Source organism: Myiozetetes cayanensis, unplaced genomic scaffold (assembly GCF_022539395.1).
Source record: "Myiozetetes cayanensis isolate MyiCay16 unplaced genomic scaffold, myiCay2020 scf3, whole genome shotgun sequence".
Lineage (NCBI taxonomy): Eukaryota > Metazoa > Chordata > Aves > Passeriformes > Tyrannidae > Myiozetetes > Myiozetetes cayanensis.
In genome coordinates this window covers 19,495,365-19,521,251 of record NW_026087521.1, presented here as the reverse complement: position 1 = coordinate 19,521,251, position 25,887 = coordinate 19,495,365, and the positions used below count along the sequence as shown (strand labels likewise).

At 38.0% G+C, this 25,887-nt stretch overlaps 1 protein-coding gene across 1 annotated transcript in view; it reads left to right on the top strand.

The window, feature by feature from the left end:
* Positions 1-10,302: 10,302 nt before the first annotated feature.
* Positions 10,303-25,887, top strand: part of IL17REL (interleukin 17 receptor E like) — a 41,087-nt gene continuing 25,502 nt past the window's right edge. The window contains exon 1 of the mRNA XM_050324522.1: positions 10,303-10,422. Coding sequence (XP_050180479.1) covers positions 10,321-10,422 — 102 coding nt within the window. The 5' untranslated portion in view covers positions 10,303-10,320. The remainder of the gene's footprint in view (positions 10,423-25,887) is intronic.

The following is a 25,887-nucleotide window of genomic DNA, read 5'->3' as shown; positions in this document are numbered from 1 at the left end:
GGTTCCAAATGCTATTAGAATTTCCAACAACACTTAACTACATTTAATTTAACGAGAATTCTTTTGTGATTTACTATACTATGACAGTAGCTTACTTACAAATCTGAAGTACTCAACAATTTAGGAAAGCAGTATCCCTAGCACATTTGATATAGCACATGCACACAGACATAAAAGTCTATGCAATGTACCTGTTGCGACCTGCCCCAGTAAGGGGGGTAACCCAGGTTCTTATTAATAAACCCCTTTAGGTGGATTAGAGTGAAATGACACTGAATAATAGGTGTTTGAAAACACATATATGTAGAGTTTATTTTAGAACAGTTTTGCTTCGAAGTTAAACAGGTATGTTGCCATTTTTGGTGCTATCATCTATATCTGTCGTCTATAGCAATATAATATAAAGATAACCTTTAGGGAAAATGCATAAGGGAGAGAAAGGAAATGATAGGATAAGGGTAAGGGAGAGTAAGGGAAAGAAAAGATGAGAGTGGAAAAATGTATATAGTCACTACCCACAGGGTCCAGCAATGAAACACCTTCCATGTCTGTTAGTTGAAGTGGTGTTCATGGTCCACTGTGGGTGGGGAAGGGAAGCCCACACACTCAAAGAAGTTATGAGTTATTATATCCAGGGAGAGTGTCCCAGGCCATGCCATGAGCCTCCAATATCTCCTGGGCCTGCGCAGTTCCTGTGAGGGGCACAGTAAAAGCATTTTTCCCGCCTCTCAGGATTGGCAGGGGGATGGGCTTTGATAGGCCGTGTCATGAACCTCCAGCATCTCCAACAGCCTAGACTAGACACACAGAGTTCATGTGAAGGGCGTGGTGAACATGGCTCTTCCTGCTTTTTCAGGACTCGACCCCTTCAGCAGCACTGGCAGGGGTAGGTGTGGGGGGGAATGGGTCCAGCTACCTCTTCCCTGCCTGCAAAAGTCGCTTGGCAGTCCTAGAATGTGAAAATCATTAACTGTTTCAGTCTCTGACAGTACCTGTGAAAAATTTCCCTTGCGTTCCGTCAAATACTCACTTTGAACATTTTGCATTCTTCTCAATGGGTGAAGGATTGAGTCTCAAGGAGTGAAATGTCAGCCCAGGATCCATTGGCGAGCGATCCTTCAAGAAACAGCGAATGTGAAAGTTGCTAACTCCAAGAGGTGTCCCAACTCAGAGGGAGATTGCTGGTCACAGCCTGCTGCACCCCAGAGAGCTCAATGAGTCTCTCTTGGACCGCTGCCTACAAGGTCTCAAGAGATTGGACTTTAGTCATAATAACCTTTCATCTTGGCCATACTTCTCGTTCTCACACTTTTAAAGAGTGAGAACAAAAAATGTTATTCCACTTGGATTGTTGTTCAGGCAAAAAAAGAAGTTTCCAAGGATGTTCATTAAAAAAGCAGGGAACTCCTTGACGACACTTAAATCCTGGAAACAAACAGTGCTTCTGATAAGCTCAGAGGAGCTCAGCCCAGGTGTTGTCAAGCCAGAGGCCTATCAAGCATTTCTCTGATCATAATGTGGCCTAGTGGGAGGCAGGGGGGATGCACCACCATATGCATGAATCCTTCCTCAGCGAACAATTTGTCTAGGAAAAGCTAAGAAAGTGAAGGGGAAAGCTGCAGTTTTAAGAGCATATTTTGAACCTCTCTGCTACTGCAGGCCAATTTCTTGCAGGAACTTCCCAGGAACAAAAACGCACAGTTGAATATTGGTATATATTTTTTTGTTGTTTTCAGTAGTAATTTGTCTTCTGCTATATTTGTAGGGAAAGCTGCCAAGGAGTGAAGTAAAAGTGGTAGAGCTATGGGCTCTATGGAGAATGGGCTATGATGAATGAGATTCATGCAGAAGGAAACCCATGCTTGCTACTTTTATGCAGTGAAGAAAGAAATGCCCATGAAAACAGTTTGCATGGGCTGATTACTTCCTAACCAGTGTTTTGCTAATGTCCAGTTATAACCGTCAAATATAAGCAAAAACTGCTTTTCTTACTTCCCTTTTCAAGACAGGAGAGATCTGCAGGAATAAAATATCTTTACATAACACTCCCCAGTGTTTTTCTCAGAGTATTATTTTTTAACATTTTTTTCCTACTCAACCTTTAATTTGTTAAAAAATTACAGTTTCTTTATTCTTTTCTGTGCCATAAAGGTAAACTGTTTCTGGAGAAAAACCAAAACTGATTCTAATTTTTCTTTTTAAATGATTTTTCCCTTACCTGGCTCAATTTTAAAAATCTGTTGTGATTCAACCCAAGCCAGCAACTAAGTGCCACATATCTGCTAACTCCACAATGAGATAGGAGAGAGAATCAGAAGAGTAACAGTTAAGAGTAAATTGTTCATCACTTTCCATGGACTGACAGGTGTTTGGCCATCCCTAGGAGAGCAGGGCTTCGTTCATGTGTAGTGGTTACTTGGAAAGACAAACACCATCACTCCAAACATTCTACCCCGCTCTACTTCCTTTTTCTTCACTCAGCTTTATATACTGGGCATGACATCTTTTGGTCTGGGAATCTCTCTTTGGTCTGGGTGGGTCAGCTGTCCTGGCTATGTCCCTTCCCTACTACTTGTGCACTCCCAGCCTCCTTACTGGGAAGGTGAGGTGAGAAGTTCTTGACTTTGTGTAAACACTGCTCAGCAATAAAAAAACATCCCTGTGTTATTGACACTGCATTCAGAACAAATACAAACCAGAGCCTCATACAAGCAACTGTGAAATTAATTAAGTATATCCCAACCAAACCTAGCATGTTCCTAATCCAAGAAACACCTTTTATATATAGATTCTTGGTAGTGGCCATTTTCTCAAACAAAGGGCAGCGTGTTTAGTTTTAAACAGACCCTGATTTTTTCTCTGTTGTTTACTGTGAACCATGGAGGCTGAAATCCAGACATCCAGAGCTTGCAGGGATTTGCACCACTTGTATGGAAAGGGAAAATAATGGTTTACTGTGTTGAACAGGACAATTTGCTCTTTTTTATTGTATGATTTTGTGCTTTAAGCCATCAGACTTTGGACATCCAGAAGGAGCTTGGAAATATCTTCCTGTATTACCAGCTCTGCTTTCCAGCAGCTACAAGAGGCCAAGTGCTTCTGCAGGGGCTGAGTTGCTAAAAGTTGCCCCAACATTTCTTGTTTCCAGAACGTTCTCAGAGGGGAGATGCTGATGATGTGCCTCCTGCCTCTGTGTTTCCTACCAATACCTGTATAGGGTATAGGGTATAGGTGGTTTTTCCTGCTGGACCCTATTGACAGTGCAGGGATCATGATAGGTTCTTGGTTGTTCCTGGGCTTGCCATTTGACCAGGATTAATAACTACTCTGGGGCTTGTTTTTCTGGACAGAGGCCTTGCCTCACTCAGGCTCAGTTCTGAGGATACGTACTTTGCCAGAAGTTCTGGTTTAAATTATTCATCATGTTCTGCTGCTCATTTGCCCATTCTCATTGAAGTTTATGGAAAGAGTCTCATTTATTTCAATATGGCTCATCTTGACATTTTTGTATTTATTTTGTGTTCTTTCCAACATCTGATTTATATAAGAAGTTACATAAAATCAGAGTGATTTCATCTGCATTATGTAAACACTGAAGTCAAGGTTGAAATGGGAAGGAAAAAGATAGCACTAAAACTTCAACCTATTCCATACTGTCTTCTACTACACTGAGTTCCACCAGGACATTTGTGATGCTTCAAACTCATCTGCCTAAAAAAACTCCAAATCACTCAAATCATGCAAAATCATTTTTTGTTCTGGGGGAGTTTTAAAGCTGCATTGGCTTTCTTACTTATTTTCCAACATTTCTTCACACAGTTCAACTGAAGGGTTGTGATGCATCAGCACAGGGCAACAGATAGGCTGTTATCTTCAACCAGCGTTGTTGCTGCTTAAAACATTTTCAAATACTATCCCAGATTTCCCACTTTTTGAGGGGTACATAGCATCACTTTCCTGATAGTTGCCCCTTTGCCTGCCTTTCCAGACTTCCTCATATCAGTGTAATTTGCTGGTCCATGCTTTTCAAGGAAAGACTTTTCCTAGAGAGAAGGAGAACATGGTGAGAAGCAACTTCCTTTTTTCTGTGACTCATTTTTATTTCTTTATGGTCCTGATGTTAATACAGTGGAAAATCTGAAATCCTACCATGCTGAGCTCAGCTGAAATTTTGGTGACCTGAGCTTTGAGAAGGAATTAGCATTTCAAACCTTCCAGATGGTTAAGGGGTTCTTTCTGCTCTAGAAACTATTGGTGTCCCTGTATGCGGCATCTCTTGGGTGTGAAATTCCATGTTTTGTGTTTATCATGACTCAATACTTTGACATCTATTCTATTTATAATATGATCCATAGATCAAGTATCTATCTAATCACAGAATATCTTTCTAAAATCCAGTCTGTCCTGGTAATGATGCACTAGGGCTTTAAAGGCAAACCATAATTGTACTCATGGAGATGTCACAGAAAACAAGAGAATCCCCTCCCAGCTGAACAAACCAAAGCGAAAGAAAGATCAAGTTATTGTCACGAGAATGAAGTAGACCTTGTGGTAAATAATCCAGAAGGTTTCAGTAATGCATTTTCAATTAGTAGCATGACTGAGTTGGTTTTAATATAAAGTGGAAAATTGAGAGCTTTTCATTGAACTGGAAACTGCATTGTTTTCCACAGAGGCAGCTGGGTCTGTTTATTGTCACTTGTGCTTCCTTGCACTGAGGAGGGTTTAGTATTTCAATCTTACTTTGTGCACCAAGATATATTAGCAGGTGGGATCTTCACTCATTTAAGAACAAGTGAGGAGGACAAGAGCCTGTACTCTTCCTAATGATATGAATCCCAAATACACTTCTAGGTAAGGATGGGTTCTAATTTACGCATTAGCATTATTCCTTTGAGCAGCCATGACTGAAAAATATTGTTGCCATAACAGAAAACCAAATCAGATAAAATTAATGTTTTTATATTTCTAAAATGAAAGCAACAAAATATTTCAAGTACTTACTTGCACTTTCAGCTTTGGTCTGGCAAAAAAAAGGTAAGTTATATGCATTGCAGTTCATATTAGGGACATGACAGTGATAAACTTGGGGTGTTGTATTTTTTTTTAAATGTTGCTTTATTTGTATTCTAATGTTATTAATGTTATTATATAATGGTGATACAAAATGAGTGTATACATCTGAATTTGAGAAATGTAATTTTTTCCAGACATTATAAACAAAGTAAAATCTTCTAAAAGTAATTAATCACAGGGTTTATATTCTTCCCTACCTAACAGTAGTCAGTAACCTCAGGTAAAAATGCTCTGTATCAAATCTGAAAAATTCCAGATCTCTAAGCCTTCCAATACATCAGTAGTAATGAAAGTAGTAGTAATTTCAGTAGTAATGAAAGTAGTAAAACTGAATAAGTAGATGTAGTCTTTGGCACAGAAATGAATGAAAAAATTCGATAGTGCTTTTGTTTATTGCTGCTTGAATAGTCACTTTTGCTTTTTTTATTCTATAGGGCTGGCTAAACCATAGAAATGCACAAGAACTACTTTCTATCCCAAAACCAGGCAAATACAACTTAGTAAGGTTTTTAGAAAGACAATTAAGGTAAATAGATTAAATAATTGATTTATTTTTAATTGCATACCCCCCACATTTACTAATAACTCAAATTTCTCGGAGCTTTAAGTTCATAAAAGTATAGATTGTCTATGAAAAGGTTGGAAAATTGTGAATATACTTTATTTTTATTGTGATTATTTTACTTTCTTTTCCCTTTAGGAGGATTTTTTTGAACACTCAAGTTTGTAGGTTTTTCTTTATAATTTAAATAGCAATTTTTAACTGATCTAAAATAATTTTCTTTAATATTTTTAAATTTTTTTTTTTTTAATTAATGCACATGACTTTCAACAACCTAATTTGGAACTAGATGGTCTTTAAAATTCCCTTCCAGCCCAAACCATTCTATGACTGCATGATTCTAATCTTAGGAAAATAAAGTCTTTAGCATCTGTGGGTTTTACCTGGGTTGAAAGCAGTGCTCCTAAGGTGTTACCTGCTGTGACATTTGCCATCATTGCTGAATACTTGTCACTCTTGAAGGAGAAGGATGGGTTGGGGAAAGTGAATGTGGGTCCCCTTGAATCACTAAATGATTTCACTAGATGAAATAAGGAGCAATTGCCTTTGGACAGTGAATCAGTAACATGTTGAATACAGAAGCATTGGGGAGCTCCTGTTTCACCAACCTGCCTTGCAGCTCTGTGGGACTTATGTGCTCTGCTGGTACCCTGCCCTGAGTACTTGCTGTACAGGCTCACTCTGCACAGGAGACGTAGACACACTCCTGGGAAAGTGCAGTTCTCAAGTAGTTCTGAATCATTGTGAGTATTTTGTTGTGATGACAGTAGCACCCCACACAGCTCCACTCCAGAACACGCCCGGCATGACAGGAAGCTGTTAAGCCATAAACAGCTGTCCTGTGGTTGATGTGAGTGGCCCTGAGGCAAGATATCTGTTGCCTGATGCAGGCAATACAACTGCACATGAAGTTAAAAGAATAACTATGGGACTGTGCTGGCCATGGCCCTTCATCTCGAGACAGCTGTCATGATATGTGTGCCTGTGTAGGTGAGACTTGAAAGCAGGTAGTGATACACCACAGGATCCTTTTGCAAAATGTAGGGTGGATGTGGCCATTGTGCTCCAAAGTGGAGAGATCAAGCTTGATCCAAGGGAAAATGGAGAATGAAAAATACTGGGTTTTGCTCTGTACTCTGGGGTCTACCTCTGCATTTTATTAAAAAGAACCTGAGCAGCCAGAATACCATCCTGAAATGTGCAAGAATTAGACTCAAACCTTCTTTAACTGTGAAATGTTTAGATTCTGGCTTTTCCATGTCCTTGATCAGTGCTCTAATAAAGCTTTAGAGCACAAAGTGTCTATATTACCCAAATGCAAAAGGAGGTCCTTCTTATTAAGGTTTTCTTTAATATTCTTTTTTCTGAAGGTATAGGGAATGTTGGTAGAAGCAGAACAGTGTATCTTTTGCTATCATCTGTTCTTCAGGGATGAAGTAATAAAAATGTCAAACACAAGACAAATGTTGATTAAAATATAGGTAAGGTGTAGCGAGGAACAAGGAATAAAAGAAACCTGTCATCAAGAAATTGCTTTTAAGAATTATGAACAAGAATTAGAATCTGATTTGAGCAGGGAGCCTAAGAGTAGTGCCCCTGTAAATTTCATATGCATTGATGCTTTTCCATAAATGATAGTTTTCAAGAAATGTGGCATGGGTCTGCTGTACTGCCCAGCTTTTAGTGAGAATCTTAGCCTAATGGGCATTCCAAAATCTGATGTAATGAAAACAATGTGTGTTCATAGTAATTCCAGGATACAGATTGTATAGGAACAGTAAAGTAGCTAGATATGATTTTAAAAAGAGGTTACTGTTAAGTAAATAACAATAAGATTGTTGCCTGCTGAACTTAATAACACCTTCAGTCCACACAGAAACATTGACTGAAACACTGTTCCTGCACAGGGAGTACCTTAGAGTGCTACCCAACGACTTCGTTCGAGGTTGACAGAGGAGTGCTAAGAAATACCAGAAACAGTAAGAGAATAAAATTTCCTAAGCGAGTGACATCAGTCATTTTTGTGGAAACTGGAGGAGTGTTACTTCAGGGTGATGCGAAAACTAAATTTGTATACACTGCAAATGACTGTTGCTTGGAGCAAGTAATCACAGACCCCATAGGAAGAGATAGAACTCATGGTCCCTTTTCAAGCAGCAGCTCAGAAAGTTGCTTTTCAGTAGTGACTCAAGTTGAACACCAAAAAAAAAAAAAAAAAAAGCTGTGCTAATGTGTAAGTAAGAAACAAAATTAAAAGGAGCAGTTGAGAAGGTAGAAGATTTCCAGGCACAAGGAGCTGCTTTAAAAGTAGTGTAGGGAAAACTCAGAACAATGCATATATCCAATATCCCCCAAAATGGCACCTGTAAGAAACTATTTTTTTTGCAGGTCCCAACACAATATTTTTGAGAAAGGTCAGTACCATCCATTTTTAACCAAAGACAAGAAGGAAGCCTTCTAAAAAGTCCGTGGAGCTGACTAGTAATGGAGATATGAAAGGACACCTTTTGCTCAAGGAGTCCAATAGCACAGTAAAAAATGAAGTGTGTGCTTGTTTACAGTGGAGTTCAGTACAGGGAAACATACTGAAGGGTGAGTTGGAGAAGTTGTCTCAGTTTTCATTTTAAAACACATACTCCAAAAACATAACACTAATATTGGAAACTCTAATCAAACAGTATCTTACAGGGTTTACTGTAAACTGCAATTGAAATTGAAGTTGCCAAGCTATCAGCTGTGATGTGTGCTGAATTTACCTGCTTGCTGTAGACTTACTGGTAAATGATGCAATAAGGAGAGACAAAATGGTATTTGTTAGAAAATCCTTGACCTGCTTGCTCCTGAATATTGTGTGCAGGACCCATATCTATCAAAAGGCTGTAGTAAAAATGAAGAGGTATATTATTTATCTTAGGAAAAATAGGGGAGGTATGCTGGAAAAAAATACAATTGTGACTATTTGGCAATGGTGAGATGAGAACGGATATTTTGTATTTTTTTAAAGCAAGAACCCGACTGAACTATTTGGAAGCAGTTTTAAAATCAAAATGGAGTAGGATATTTAACTTATTTTTCCTAAGCATCTGTTACTGATCCTTTTAGTCACAGGAGAGTGGACTGGGCAGATATTCCATTTGGTGTATTTTTTTGTGTAGACGTGTCATGTCCCACTCCTACACGGAAGGGAACACCCAAGATTCAGAGATGTCTGTGATCAAAGTTTTTCTGGACCTTTCTGGTAATGGGTCAGGGGGCTTTGAGGGTCATTTGGTGGTCTCGATCCCCCTCTACTGGATTGAGCCTCAGTCAGCAGTTCAGGTCACTTGACCTCACCTTTGTGCTTGCGCAGTCCTTTATGTTGTGTGGTCGCCATGGACCAGAATAGGGAAGTGGGCACAGGAAAGTGCTGCCCTACCTCCACATGGCCCCCCTTTCCAGCCACATTGTATTCTAACTTACCTTCGTGAGTGGTCATAAATGTTTGAGGTGTAGCAATGCGTTAACTTCTTACTGTCCAGGCTTCTACAAGATGACAAAATTTAACTGATATTTTTAAACCAAAATAATTAAATTACATTGTGTTCAGTACTGTGATTGATACTGCTGATCTTCAAGAAATAAAGCCTTATTGGAAAATTGACAAAGTGGACTCACAGGAGTATCTAAAATACAAGTATAGTAGATACATTGGCAGAGTAGACATTGTATTTTATGTGTTATTAAAAAAAGTATTGGTAATGCCAGATCCTAGCAGATGGTGTTAATTGTATGTTCCTTACTGTAATGGATATAAAAAGTTTTGCAAGAGCACTGATTAGCTGGGTTCTGGCACTGTCCTACTGAGAGATATCTCTCAGTTGTAGGCAAGCTCTCTCTGTGGAGGACTAACTCCCTGTTCCCCTTGGGTGTAACATGGTCTGTATGAAACAGAGAGTGTGTTTTTGGAATATTTGTTCCTTGTCGTGGAACTATGAATTGTAACAACCAGAGAGACATCCTTGGGAATTTTGTTATGCTAACAGGTGTTGTGAGGTGTTGTGACTCACTCCTACACTGCTTTCAGAGCTGGTAGTGGTGTAAAAACATGTATACTTCCTGAGAACCTTGAAAATCCAAAAGCTTGAGATTGACCAAGATGCTTCTATTGATATAATTAGATAATAAGTGAAATAAGTTCAAGGCACAGATTTCAGTGGTAAAAGAATCTGTTTTTCGTGCTGAGGAAAAAGAAGAAACCAACCTTCCAAAACCACCCACCTTGGCAAAGCTGTTTTTCTTTTTATTCAATGTATTAGAAAACCAGGAAAATAAGTAGGCTTAAAAATGCATTTGAATTCCAGTGAACCTTCCTGGTGCATTGCTCTAGAAACAAAATTCCCATTAATATATAGAATTTATAGAAAGGAAATTGGTTAAAACTGATCTAAGGCTGACGTGATCCAGAAGGAAGAGGGTTTTATTGCGATTGTCAGAAATCCACATTTCCTATTTTTCACTACAGAACATAAGAAATGGGTTGAACATGCTTTATATTTCCCACAACTAGCAATTTTCTGTCTTTGGAAAGTTTTAGAAGGAGGAGCTCAGAGGTGCTGTGGGAGGGGCTAAAGTTCATATTAAAGTTTTGGCACGAGAGGGAGAATTGTCAGAGTAGAAGGCTTCTTCTGAGGTTTCAATTTAAGATGATCAGTATTTATGTTCAGATTCTTCTAATAATTCTGTTTTGGAGTGCTGATTCTCACATTATTCCCAGGATTGAAGAATGTGGACTTTCATGTTCCCAGGTAATCTCTTACTTTTTCCAATTCACTATCAATTAATATGGTAGTTGTATGCTGCCAAAATAATTATAGGAAAAGGAAGAAAGCAAAAATGGAAAATATTTCAGCTGTCCTTAACATTCATTTTATATTCCTGTCATTCTGAATGAAGTGTCCAAAGTGGCAAAGGTGACTGAGGAAGAGTGTAAGAAAATGCATCTTACACTATTTCCAACTGCTGCTTTTAGTACCTTTAAAATCTGTATTTTGTATTTGAAAAAAAAATTATTTTGTTCATATTCATTACTTTACACGGTCAATTTTTACAACACCAGTGATGACAAAAAGATGCGGAGAGAGGAATGGGAGGTTTCAGGAATTGCTAATTGTGTCAGGAATATATGAAACATTGACTTTCCTGTGAATAAATGAATTAAGCATGAGAAAAAATAAAACCTGTTTTTCATTTTGTGGGATGAATTGACTTCACTATTAAATTTAATGACTTCTGTATGTGCTTGAAAGTAGAGTGTGAACCACACCATCTCTTTACTAGCTTTGGATTTTGTATAATTCCAAATATCCCCGCAAAGGGGCAGTATGGAGATATTCTGCTTCTCTTGGCATTCTGAAATTGTAAGCATAGAGTAAACGGAAAGATAATTTTTAAAAAAAGTGTTAAATAATAGGGAATCTGACTTTCAGTCTTAGTGGAGGTTGATAACTGTCTTCTTGCTGCAGAGAAGTGGAACTGATGGCGTGAAAGAATTTGGCTGTCTGTACAAACATCTGCTTGAAGATGTCAGTGTTTAAGACAAACAGTGAGACATTCTAAAGACTGTCTAAATGTGGTGGTACTACCCAGATATTAAGTTAGTTCATGTTACAGCAATTTATTCTGTGTTTTATACGTGTATCTAGGAAAACAGTAGGAATAAAGATGCTTATAAAATACTAGATTGAGCAAAAAAACCCACCCCCCTGTATTTAAATATTCCTATATTATAGTTATTATTCCTGAATTCAAATTCTGCACTCTCTATCCACTGAGATAAAGTTTTTAGAATGATAAAATATAGTCATAAGAGATTAATCTGTAGATCTATCTAAACACTTTTCAAGAATGTTTATGTAATATACTTATGAATGTAAATACATATGTATTTTAAATAATTTATGCTCCTTTGTCTTCTGCAATGAGAGTTGAAAATTATTTAGCATTCTAAGTTATCCCTCCAAAGAGTGTAGGACTATCAGACTCAGCATGTAAAAATCAGTATCAACCTTTTTGGTGAGTTTTAGTCTAGTGGATAGGATTTATCACTGGGGACCTTAAAGGGTATCTTTCTCTGTCATAGCTTAGGTATGTATGTTAAAAAGACTGATTCACTAGTTGCCTAAGATATAGACACAGCCCCGAGGTTTGGCAGAGTGGATGCCTTCCTTTTCCTTCAGGAATCTGTCACACCTTTTCCTGTACAGAAGGTTGGATAACTGAGAAAGGTATAATTTTTTTTCTTATTTACAGAGGAAATACATTGTTTCCAGCATAATGAAATCAATCAATCCATTCATCAATCATTTTTGATAGAAACAGGATTCAGTTCATGTTCTCTATGTGCTGTTTCTGCTAGTTGTATGCAATAGAATCTTGAATGCATTAATGACTTTTTAAGACAAAAATGTTTTCTCAGTGGGAAGAATAATGATCTCAACAGGATAAATTACTACCATAACATTTTCAATCTAGTGCAAAGCATTTTAGCTACATGAACTTCAGAGTCTCATGACTAGCTTGTTAGACAAAACTTCTCCCTTTTCCTTTGAAAGTAACTTCAATTTTCCTACATAACTGACTACTATTTGTGGGCTCAATCCCATTCCTACAAGAGTTATTTTAAAAGGGATCAGTCAATCTTCATAATTTATAACTCAGTGGTCTTCATTGGGGCACTAAGCGGGGGTTACAATTCTTTGTCTGTCTGTCTGTTGGTCTTTGTCTGTGTGCAATATGTGTGTCCTGACTTCTCCTATAGCATGTGAGATCACAAAGTGGAGAATTGACGACTTTTTTCCAGCAATTTGCCTAATGTGATATTTAGATCTTGTAGTTTTAAAACTATCATAAGTTTTCTGTAACTGCTATTGTTAGAAGTATTATAGAAAATTGGTTTTTTTTCTTTATGGAGTCTCTCCAAAAGTTTATACAGTAAATTTCTCTTCTGCAGATAAACTTGAGGCTGTGTTGTTCTCCATAAAGCAATAGGGGGATGAAAAGCAATTAATTTGGTTTTGAGCAAGTTTAATATCTGAAACTGTTGAGTCCGACTGACAGACTAGATTTTAAGGTGGCTGTGTCCACTGGATATTTGTGAGCAGTTTTGACCTCCTTGGGTACTAAACAGACTAAAGCACTGGTTGTACTTCAGAGGAAAATAGTGACAACTGTTTTGAGGTATCTGACTTGAAAAACCTTTGCAACGAAGTGTTTGGATTCTGGATCTTATTACAAGTTTATGAACATTCTTAGTTTACCATGAGTATTCAGGAAGACATCCTTGAATTGCCTTTTATAAGTAAATATCCAGGTGTCATTACTGTACCAGAAACTGTACATCTGTTTAGTACAGGAAAGGAAAAACTGAAAGAATATTGGATGTTTATGCCAATATTGTATGAAAATTTAAACAGTATGAAAACATACAGTTGTGGGTTGTGTGATGGCAAAGGAACAATTAAGCTTCTATTATGTATTATGATTTATTTCTCCTTCCATATTTTAATGACTTGGCTTTAGAGATCACGTGATAATCTAGTATTCAGAGGTTAAATTATATGGGCATGGTCTCCATGCCCCACCCAATAGCAAACACAGTTATCAACCGAGTTTCCCTGTAAAAGCATAGGGGAATCCCAGCCTGCAATTGAATTGGGTTTGTGCTCTACTCCTTTTACAATCCACATTGTTTGCAGGCTGTACACAAAGAAACAGGCTTATGCCAAATTTGACTGAACAGCTGGTAAAGATCAAGAGCACTACATCTCAAAAACACTCCCTAGAACACTGTGAAATAGTACTGGTATTGTCTACCTCTGTACGTAACAGTATTTCCAAAATTTGTAGATAAACAAGGAAACCCTAAACCAAATTTAGGATTTCCCTGTAATTATAAAGGTTATTGGCAGCAAATTCTTGATATAGCTACTGCTTGTTCATGCTATTTATAATTGAAATATGTGGTGTTTCTTTACTGGATATTTATGCCATGTCCATTCTTGCTGAATACTGCACACTTCAAAACCAGTGATTTAGTATGGCCCTTAGACCACTAAGTCAGCTGACATAAACTGATATTCTTTTTTCATTATTAAGCAATTCATATTTTAAAAGTGATCCAAAGCCTCTAAAAAATGGACATGATAATCCACGTGACATAATTCAGTTGTTCTCTAAAATCTGATTGAAAAACTAATTTTGGACATGGAAAATGTCTAAAGAGACTGAACAGAGACCTGTCTCACTTAAAGTGAATGAGAGAGACTGAGTGCAAAGTCCCAGCACAGGAAGATGATTCAACACAAACTTTTTTGTGTATGCATTGATATACCTGATGGCTGAAGGAGATGCATAAAAATATAAAACATACCCTCTGTAATATTTGCTGAGGTGCAGTAAAATCCACAAGAGCATGCCCTAAATAAAAAGCCTGGGGTTTGCCTCCCTGCCTGTCATTGACTCAGTTGTGTGGCCCTCTTCAAGTAATTTATTTTCTCTGGTTTTCACAAGTACAAAATAGTGCTGACCTTCCTGTGTGATGTGTCTTAATTATGTGTTTTAATTAACTGCTTTGAATACTATAATTAAGATTTAAGTACTCATTAGTCAAAACAGTCTAAGGGGCTCAATCATGTTGAGTCACTGTATTAGGTTGATAGTAACCCATTTGCTTAGATATCCTTGCTTGCTTTCTCTGCTGGTAGTTAAGAGAGATGCAGTTTAGCAAGTTTGGGTGGCTTATCTCTTGGACTGTGTTTCACATTTGCTCTTAGGATCAAAAATAGCTTGGCAGTGACATGAGACCCTTAGCTTCCTGTTGTGTCCTATGCTAGTGCTTGGGTGCTGTCCCATTGCCTCACCTCCTGAAAGGGAAACAACCAGTGACAAGTACAAACAGCGACTTAAAAAACTCTTCAGTGTTTGTCATTGTTACAGCACCTTCTTATAAGAAAGGCGAAGGTGGAGAGAGCTCTGCAATTCAGAACTAGCAAAAAATACAAAGCCCTTGTGTTTTTTCTTTCTCATTTCTCTCTTCTTCAGATTACAAGGCCTGGAAAGAAACTAGGCATTGGAATAGCAAGAAGGGAATACAAGCACTCGTGAAAGCTGGTGTCACAGTATTTATTAACAGGTGTTGGAAGTGGACCTGACGAGGTGTCCTGAAACTGAAACTCAAGGCAGTGTTAGAAGATTCAGGAGACATCAGCATAAGTTATGTGCAGTCAGTACCCATAGCAGGAGGCACATTTAAGAAAACCAAAAAGGGATATATAAGCAAACTCAGCGGGAGATGGGATTAGCTGACCTTTACTATTGGCAGTGAATTTTAGGTCACAAATCTCTCTCAGCCCTGATCTTAGGGATCGTCATCTCTGGACCCAAAATTAAGTGGTTAGTATTGAGATTTGGAAGGAGGTGCTGTCCACAGCTGTCTGACTGCTTTGCAGTTGGAAAGCTAGTTGTAATTGGATCAAATCTGGGCAAGACTGATTTTTTAGGAGTTGTAACAACTTTATGTAACACCATAAATGTTGTGACCTATCTGCAATTCTTGCACTAAGATCTAGGAATAGCTTAATTTGTACATTTGTTGGAGCTGGCAATATTAAATTGTCATGTCTGTTTATACTGTCCCATTCTTCCTCTCCTGCCAGAATGCCTGTGCATGATCATCTCCCTTGAGAACCAGAGATGATCAAAAATGAGGAAGACCAAAAAGAGGTTTAAAAGACTTCTTTCTAGGGATAGCTTTGGATACTGTCCTCGTTTTTTGAATCAGTGTTGAGAAGTGAGGCCTTGCTCCCGGACAGATAGATAATTTGGACCCCCAAAAAAGGTTTTCTCCTATCTCTGACTGAAAATCATTTGATTTCTGGGATTCATGAATTCCTATGTGTTGTGTTGTGGTTCTGTGGTTGTTCAGACTAGGAACTCACATTTGAAGTCCTATGTGGTTTGTTACCATCATCCCAAAAAGAGATCCCTAGGTTTCATATACCTGCCCTTTTACAGATGTTTTCATAGTAGTTTTCACACTGTCAGCAAAATACATTTCCTTCTAAAACTTTTTTTCCCCCGTGTTTTCCCTTCTGATTTTGTTAACATTTATTGGCTATTTTTTGAAAACCAGCCATCTTAAAAAAACAAACCAGAAAATATGCCCAAAACTGCAGTGTGTTGCTGAGGAAGTTCCAGACCAGCTCTGAACTACTTGGCTAGGAATGATCTCAGAACCAATAAATTCACATATATTCAGATGTGATACAGACACCTCACAGCACTACCTCTGTATTCACAACCACAGGAATTCACTGGGCCAGAATTTCCTGAGGTCATGAATAAACTGGAAAGTCACCCTAACTAGTGATGCTGAGCACTGGAATAAATTGCCTGTGGAACTTATACAGATCTCCGCACACACAAAGAAATATAGCCCAGATATGTCTAATATAGCTCACATACATCTTAGATAAAGGTCATTCTTCATGAGACAGAAATATAGAGTAGATGACATCTTGAGGTTTTTTCTAAGATAAATACTTCTGGTTTCATTCATTCATCCTTTTCTCTTTTGTGGGATCTATAGATGGTCTGTCAAATCATATTTCACTTATTTCTTTGGAACAGTCAGCAGACCTAAAGCCTTATTTTACTCATAGTGTGTCCTGTCCTTGCAGCATGCAAAATATGGGACTTGCCATGAAAACTGTATGGGACATGAAATCTCATTCAGGAAGCGTCTATGCAAAAATGAAGAGAGTTTTAGTTTTACTTTGCAAATTACCTGTGGATCTTTCTCTTGCAAGGAAGTGTTTCAACATAGTTGCTTTGAATAAGTGTGGTAAATTTCAATCATTTCTGGAAAACTGACTGTCTTGAAATTGCCTCTACTTGCCTGCATATTTTCAGAGAGTGTGAATCACATAAAAAACACTGTACAGTACAAGATGTGCATTCATTGTCTTTTCTTGGAAAAAGAATCTGAGGAAACAGAATTTATTGCAGTTAAGATTTTTCACTGTCTCCAGTTTTGTTTTTCCGTTTCATCCCTACATATGCAAACTTCCTTAATCTTTTTCCCACTTCCTCATCTCTCTGACCTGCTGTTCTTCCTTCTGTTACTGCAAAGAGTTTTCTCCATTACTTTTCAAATTTTGATATCTTTATGTTATCATTTTTCATAGTTTGGTTGTTTTTAAATTTATTTTTACAATTATTATTATATTGTGATGCTTCATGATTAGTTTTGCTTAGCAGTATGTGTTCTTTTGATTTTCTTCTCCCTCATTTTCAATATGTTATATTTATATATGATACAATAGAATAATTTTTAGCTTATTTTCTCTTCCACTTAGAGGTCAAAAAGCACATATGCTTTTTAGGCAAATGTGTGGCATAGGTGATTTTCAGTGACTAAGTGCTATCATTAAAAATGAGACAAAGTGTGAAGCAAAAATGAAGTTACTGAGCACTGATGGGTTTATTAAGCTGAGGCTGTGCCCAGGAATTACTGTTCTTCTAGGGCAACAGCGTAATCAGGAGGGTCAGGTGAAACAACGGTGCTGCTGTAAAGTTGCTAGGATCCTGCCTCTTTGGAAGCCCTTCTCTCGGACCTTTGGACCTCTGCCACCTTTAATAGGATTGTGCTAACTTTATCAACTACAGTACAAGGAAGGTACATTATATAAAGTCAAACTATATGATTATTACATAGTTTGTTCCCCAAATTACTATTAACAGTAAAAATTTTGAGAAATAGATTATGTAATGACTTTTCAAGTAATTATTTTTGTTCTATATTTTATATTATTTATTTCTCCTTAATATTTCCTTAAAATTCACTCAGAACGAGATTTCTGTCAATTAGCTCAAACTGAAAATGTTTCAGATAGAATACACCCTGCAGGTATTTTCAGTAGGGCTTTTCTACACAGCAAATTTTGAATATTTTTAAATTTTTCATGTACTAGTTCTTTCAGGAAAAGGTGTTTTTGGCATTTGTTACTATTGATAGGAGAGGAAAGGCATGTATGTAGGGATTCTGGTGTAACGTTTCTGATGAAGGATTCAGACTTTCAGACATGATAACAATGCAAGAACGAATAGTTAGGTAATAATCCTGTCTCAAAAATTTTCAAGTACCTGCAGTATATATTCAAGTATAGCTTTAAAAACCTTCATGTACTAAGATTTTCCTCATTTGCTGTGGCTAGGATATTTCTGTGACTCAAACAAGCACTATTAGAGCCAGTCAGGCATCTTTAGCATTGTGTTTAATGGAAGCAGACCCGTAACTGATGCTGTGGCACCAGGTAGGAATACAGTAGCCTCCCAGGACCACCATCCCTAGACACCACAACATAACAAGCTAAGGATGTCCTGTAGGAACATTTGTATGGCCTTACATCCCTACACAACAACATAACAAGCTAAGGATAGAATAAAACCAAAGTCAAAATTTAAAAATATTTCTCAGCAGGAAGAGCTATAATCAGGGGTAGTTCCAGGATTATTTAAATGGAAATTTTCCTCTATTTAAGGAGAAGAGGGAAAAACATAATTTTAATGGGAGCTACAAAAAACAGAAACATGTTCCTGCTTTGAATGGAGTCTTAACCCTAACATGTGGTCTCCAAAGTCTTGAAACTGTTAAGAGAAATTATTGTCAAGTGTGCTATGTTATTCTAAATTTTAGTATGAGTTTGTGATCCATGCTGGCAGAGTTGGGCTTAGCAAGTTCTTTTTTTTTAAGTCCCTGAGCCCCCAACATTTCAGGACAGTGTCTGTGCAATACTCACCCATTTTGTGATGCTGCTTCATTCCTATAGTTGCAGTTTATTAAATACAGATTCAGTGGAGATCGTGAGAAAACAGGGACTTGTCAGGGCATTGTGAGAAACCTGCACACTCAGGATGGTGCTGCCTCAAGTTAAGACAAGGGAAAAAGTTAAGCACTGGGTTAGTCTGATCTCCATTCTCTAGATCCCAAGTGCCTGAGTTATGAACCAGAGTTCGATGTTCTCTCTGAAGAGCAACTGCTGAGAGCCACTCTTGCAAAGTTTCAGTTTCTGGTTCTACATGCATCCAGGGATCTTTGAGATCAGAAATGGAGGTGTCTAATAAGATTAGATACCTCTAGTGTAGAGTGGCAATTGATTGGGTATTGTAGATCACGGTGCTCGGCTGAGATTACCACAGTTTGCTTAAATTACATTCCAGGTGCCTAAGTTCTTTTTAGATTTGGCTGACTTAATAATTTTGAAAATGGCTGCAAACTTTGGCTTTATTTCACTATCAGTAAAAATGCAAAATCCTCACAGAGAAATAGCCTTACTTGGAAATTATGTGACCCTTTTCTCATGGCAAAGCTGAAGTTTGTATAGGTGTGATGGGTTAGCAAAGTTTTGGTAGCAGGGGTGGGGGGCTACAGGAGTGGCTTCTGTGAGAAGCTGCCAGACCCACCACTGGCCAAGGTCAAGACCATCAGTGATCACAGAATATACTCAATTGGAAGGGACCCACAAGGATCATTAATAGTGCCTCTGAGATAACAGATTTCTGTTAGCACCTGATGGAGCAGGTAGATGCCTGAAGGAGGTTGGGACCCTGTAGGAGTTCTGTGCTGGGGCAGACTCCTAGCAGGACCCATGGACCCATAGACAGAGGAGCCCATGCTGGAGCAGGAGCCCATGCTGGCAGGACTTATGACCCTCTGGGGAACCCACACTAGAGCAGTTTGTTCCTGAGGGACTGCACTCCCTTAAAAACAAAAGGGACCCACACTGGAACAGCTAATGAAAAACTGCAGCCTATGGAAAGGACTCACCTTGGAGAAATTAATGGAGTTCTGTCTCCTGCATGAGAGACTCTAGTCTGGAGCAGGGGAAGGAGGAAGAATATGAAGAATCGTCCCTCTGAGGAGGAAGGAGCAGAAGAGACAACATGGGGTGAACTGACCACAGCCTCCATTCCTAGCTATGCTGTGCTACTGAGGGGAAGTAGGTAGAAAAACTTGAAGTTGAGCCTGTGGAGAAAGAGGGGGGGGAGGGGAAAGGTGTTTTAACATTTGGTTTGTATTTTCCCATTATCTTACTCTGATTTTAATTGGAAATAAATGAAACTAATTTCTCTAAGCTGAATCTGTTTTGCTCGTGATTGTGACTGTTGAGTGATCTCTCCTTATCTCAACCCAGGAGCCTTTTGTTATATTTTCTCTCCCCTGTCTAGTTGTGGAGGGCAGCTCTGGTGGAGACCTGGTGTCTCACCAGAGTCAATTCACCACAACAGGCAAAAAAGTTTATCCCCATTTGCATCTGATTCAAAGTTCATTTAATCAGTGGAAAGTGCCTTCCACAATTTCTGAACGTAAGCAGCATGGCATTTATCATTTATAAATGTCACATGTAAAGCTGAGCACTCTTCTGCTCCTAGAACTGACTCTAAACATTTATAAAAAGAATACTGGCCTAGAGCAAAGCAGTGATGGCTTTGCTGTGTATGCCAGAGAGCTGGAAAACCAGGCCTGCAATGTATTTCCTCTTTTTGCTGAGCAATGGTGTTAGCATGTATGAGAAGACAGGAACTGGAATAGAAAAAGATCTTCAGGTCAGAATAAAAATATGCGTTCTCAAAAGAAATAACGACTGACTTAGCAGCAAAGGAGCAATTCTGTGCTGGAGGGTCTCTTCTCATAATCTTCACTTAAATTCTTGCCCTTTCCGCCCCTCCTCCCCTCTTTTTTTCTTTTCTGTGGCAATCTCACCACTCACTGATTCCAGTCACTTCTGAGACTGCAAGTCTCAGTGCTGTCAGTGTTGTTGAGGGATCTTTTTTCCTGTAGCCTCTTCTGTACTACAAAGATCATCATACCATCCTAACTTCAAAGCATGGGATATTCATGGTTGTCTGGAGAGCTTGTGGAATCTGCATCCACCAGTTTTTCAAGAAACAGCCAAAATAATGGCTGACTTTGTCTGGTGTTGGTGTCAGTACAGATTATAGCAGGAGGCTGGACTTGGCAACCTCCAGAGACCCCTCCACCCTAAATTTCTTTGATTTCATTTTGTCATCCCCTATATGAGATCTCCAGTCAGTCATTGAAATAATTAATGTTGTGTCTGAGTGTCCATGTCTCATTGTTAGACTAGAAGTGCTGATTTGGCAGATTAGTTCTCCTTTCAAGTAGCTGAGTGGTCTGAAATTTTTGACATTCTGTGTGGGAAATGCTGCTGATTTATACCAGCTGAGGGTATGGCATTCAAAGTACATTTTAATTTTACTGTGTCTATTGTACGCTATTCTGTTCTTTAACAACTTGTATTAATATTTTAGGAAACATGACATCAAAAATGATTGACAAGTTTTGGTTGTGTGTTTTTTTTTGTTTGGTTCTTTTAGTTTCTGAAAGAAAGAAGTTAGTGCATGCAGTTGCTTCTAGCCAATTCTGCTTCCAGTCCTGGAGCTGAAGCATACAATAGAATAGGCAGCTGTCATGGCTCCCTTTGGTCCAATAAATTTAAAATCAAGTGGTTTGTATGTAAGTCCTTTTTGTATCACATTATTTAAAAATAAAATTAATTCAAAAAAAGTGGAACGGGGAATATTCTTTGCAGGAGTTCTTTGAGGAACTTCAGAGCAATACTGCTCTGTAGAAGGGATCCAGCCGTAAAGCCACTGTAATGGCCAGAAGACGTTACATGCCACATACTGTCCTGATATCAGAGGGGACAGTGCAGTTAAAATATGGGAACAGGAGTCCTCTGCACCAATAGAGTGCAGGAGGAAAACAGACAGACATCACCTTGCTCTGCTGGACACAAGCCAGCTCTCATCCCAAAAGTGCATGACCTTGTTAGCTCTGTACTGAGCCTGAGCTTGATATCCCACTTCTCACTAGTAATTATCCTCTCAGGTTCAGCACTGTGCTAATGTGATGGGATGGGTTTTGTTCAGCTTGGAACACAAACAGAAAATCTCAGAGCTGGATAATGTGTAGGCATGACTCAGATGTTTTCCTTTTAGTGTTCTGTAAAAAAATCTAGCAACATCCAGGTGCTTTTGTAGAAATAGTAGTTCAAAGTAGTCCAAAATAATGCTTTGCCATAAGTTTAGGTGCCATTTCCTTTCTGCATGGGTAACAATCCAAATGTTTCCATCTATGATTGCTTAGCTAGTCCCACTGCACACTGCTCACATGCATCTGATCACACATTGCCAGTAAAAGTTGAAGAAAAACCTTGTGGTTTGCCAAAAATAGAAAAGTATCATTAGCAAAATGTTTCACCTTGGCAATGAGAGTAATTACACATGATGTCAAAACAAATACAGATGCTTCTTTTGAGAAAAGGTCCTTTGAGGACACTATATTAGCAGTACTATGAATTTTTAACAGTTCTAAATTTTTATGTGTATTAATCATTGCAATTCCTTTAATTCTTGGTAAATATTACCACAACTTTATTCAATTGCCACGTGTGTTACGGAGATCTATTAGTTTTTCTTTTCACCCAATAACATGGTTTTTTATGTATAAATACTTGACCATAATTTAGTGGCACAGGAATTATTATGTTATTACTGTGCTTTCTTCTACTGTAAAGAATTCAGTTTCTGAATTCTAAAAATTCTACAATTTTCTTTTACTGTAAGAATTCTTTCTACATTTGTGAAGATAAATACAGCTGTGAGCTTTCTAAGAATACAATGAAAAAAGTTTCAAGTAGAAATAGCTGCTGAGAAGGGTGATGGTAAGAAGGAAAGCGTGGTCGATTAGAATAAAAGAACTTGACTTTTCTCAGCCTCAAAAAAGGCTGAGAAAAGGTATATTACTGGTTGTAGATAAGTGAAAAGTAAATTCCAGGGTGGAAAGCATCTATTCAAGTGAAAAGATAATGAGTACAATCAGAAGTCAATACAAGCTAACCCTTGTTGTGTTCATGTTAGAAATGAAAAGATTTGGTGCTGGCAGACAGTGGGCCTTCTGGAATAGCCTTGGCTATCAGAGCAGTGCACATGAAAACCTGACTGATTTTAAAATGACACTTCTCCAGGTTTTGAAAGGGATTAGATTATATGGTACCTGTGGTTATCAGGGGACTAGACTCAGTGATCTGGGTTATCCTTCCTATTTGCATGCAGAATAAGATGGATTTGTGCAGAGCATCCCCTCTCAATTGAAATTCAGGAAAGTACATGATTAATTATCTTTATCAGCCTTTTGTCTACAATTCGAGCATCAGCTATTGCAAACCCACCCTTTTCCTGTGTTGTAAGAATGCATACATTCTTGCTTTGAATGGTGGTCAAAGAAAAGCAGTTGTTGCAATAGGTCAGAATATGGTCATGTTCCCTTCTCTCTGTCCTCTCTGACAGCTGAACCTAGAGTAGAAATGTAGGTGATAGCGCTGCCGCCGAGGATCTCTCAAAAGGGGGAAACCTTCCCTCTACATTCACTGACTTTAATGTAAGTACCTTAATGAATGAATGTTAAGTGTCTGACAACCTAATCTCAGTTAAAGAATACATTTTAAGTAATTTTCAGTCCTATTACTATTCCTTATAGTTGTGGAAAGGCTGCCACCAACTATTCTGCTAATGAGATACAACAGAGCTAACAGGTAGACTATGAAACCAAATTTTCCTCAGATTCCTTCCTACATGACAGAACATCCAGGGAAGAATTTCCACAATTCTGCACTTGATTCAGTGCCTGGAGATATGAGAGGAGACGGGAAGCAGATCTGATCTTTTTTCCATTTCCTTGGTGATATTAATTCAAGAAAACACTCTCTGTGCCCCCTAATCCAAGTCTTCCTCTGCTGATCTCACTTTCTTCTCTACAATCGTTAGGCAAAACAATGGGATATTACAATTGGCTTAGATTGAGGAGAAGTTGCTGTGCTAGCTAAAAAGTTGGCACCACACCTTCTATTCAGAATGCTGCACGTTGGTGGTGTCTGTTCAGATAACCTCTAGCTACAGTTGAGTAATACCACAAATGGGGAAAACCCTAGAGAAATAGGAAAATCCCTAACTGTTTGTGCATTGTGTAAGTATATTTTGCTTAGGCTCTTTGCCAAAGAAGATATGAATCAAAGATGCTCTCTGTATAGGAGTAAAGTGTACTGTCATGTTCAGGATCTTATTTTTGCATAGAAGATGCCCTTGGCATTTGTGAAAGGGGAAGAAAATTTCCATTCTGGTTTTAGTGTGTTATGTTTTTCTATTACACTCATCACTGAAAATTCCTGAAAACAAAAGATATAGAAAATGGGAGAGGAAGTTGGTTAATTCATTTGACTTCTTCTTTCACACAAATGGTCTCTTTGGACTATTTTGCAAAGTGATTGTAAAAGAAAATACCACCCCCACCCCCTTGGTATTGTACAATAAAAAGAAACATTTATTAAAAAAAAAAGGAATTGGGCTGTGACCAAATGTTGCTGTAACTGGCAAGTGTTTGTGCAAATATTTGATTATTTATGTAAACCTTCCCAATAACTCCTCACCCAGAACAAAACCAAGTGCCCAAGAATGACACAATGTCTTCCTACCAGAACAAAAGTCAGTAAAGGATATGTTTCTTTTTTCCCTGTGAAAAAGATGAGAAAATAAATGCAAAATTTCAGATGATAGGATTTCTCTGAGCAGTATTGAAAATCAGTAATTAATTAGGATATACTAGAGGGTATAAAAGGATTTCTGCATCTCCCATAGCCCCACAGAAGTGGGTGTTTTGTTCCCCACTCCCCCCCAATGTTTGTAACTTAATTAATTTACATACTATTTCCATTTTTCAGGTGTCATAATAGGGACTCCAAAGCATTGACCTTATTTAAGTAAAAGGCCAAATCTTCTGAGTTTTGTGAGATTTTTGTTGTTTAGTTCAATGGGATCTTAATTTTTTTAAATGTATTTTTTTCCCCTATAATTGTAACCAGAAAGAATGGTTAGAGAAGGTATTTTAAAGGTGCTGTTCTAAGAAATTTTGATTTTCAGTTGGAAACTCTGTCAAGCCAGCTAACCAAAATATTTCCAATAGTCTGTCTGCAAAATGGGAAGTTAAAAATACGGAAGTAATTTACTAAATTATCAGCCTCATTAGAGATTAATTTCTTCCAGTAAGTAATGGCTGAGCAAGTAGTTGATCCAACAGTTAGGTTTTCTCACCAAGAAAGTGAGTTCCCTAAATAACTCACTTGATTTTTTGCAGTCATTTTGTATATTTGTCTATTCCATTCCCTAGGGCCACGGAAAGCCTCAAGTAAAGAGACTGAATTCAAATTTTCCTTCAGCATACTTCAGCAGGATTTTATGAGAAATAATTTAAAATTGGGACTTTGAAACAGCAGTTAAAATTGCAGTAGTTTTATATGAGCTGACATGTTCCACTTCTATTGGTTTAGTGTTGTACTGAATAATTCAGAAAGCTATAGTCTTTCTATTGATGAATATGCAGAGGGAGAATCAACAAGCTACCAATGAAGCTTTTTTTCAGTGGTGGGAGGAGTGGGTGGTGGGCAGAAGGAATAAATAAAGAACAAATATTTCTACGACGTGTTAGAGCAGAAATTAGGTCTTACCAGTTACACATTTTAGTTCTTCAGGGGGATTTGAGGAAATTTAAAAATCATTGAAATAGAAGTGTCCCAGATTTAGAACAAGTTTGGTTTCTTTTATAGAATCATAGAATTATTTGGGTTGGAAAGGACCTTTGAAGGTCATCTAGTCAAGCCCCCCAGTAGAGAGCAGGGATATCTTCAACTAGATCAGGTTGCTCAGAGTGTATCCAATCCGGTCTTGAATATTTCCAGGCATGGATCATCCACCCCCTCTCTGGACAGCCTGTGCCAGTGTTTCACCACTGTCATTGTAAAACATTTCTTCCTTATGTCCAATCTGATTTTACTCTCTTTTTAAAAATCATTATCCCTTGTCCTATTGCAACAGACTCTAATTCTATGAGTGTCAATATATTATGCTGTAGAAGCAGCCAAAGCAATATCTTTAACAATGTCATAAGTAACTTTTATAAATCTTCAGTCTATGAAAGTATATGACCATGTCTGTCTTATTATAAAAGGTGTTTTAAAATACCACCTTATATGCATTTGCACTTTTGTGAGTCATAGTGACAAACTGCCAATTGTAAAAGATGACAACTTACCTCTAGAAGTGAATATTAAAAAATAAAAGTACCAGAAGGACCGAGG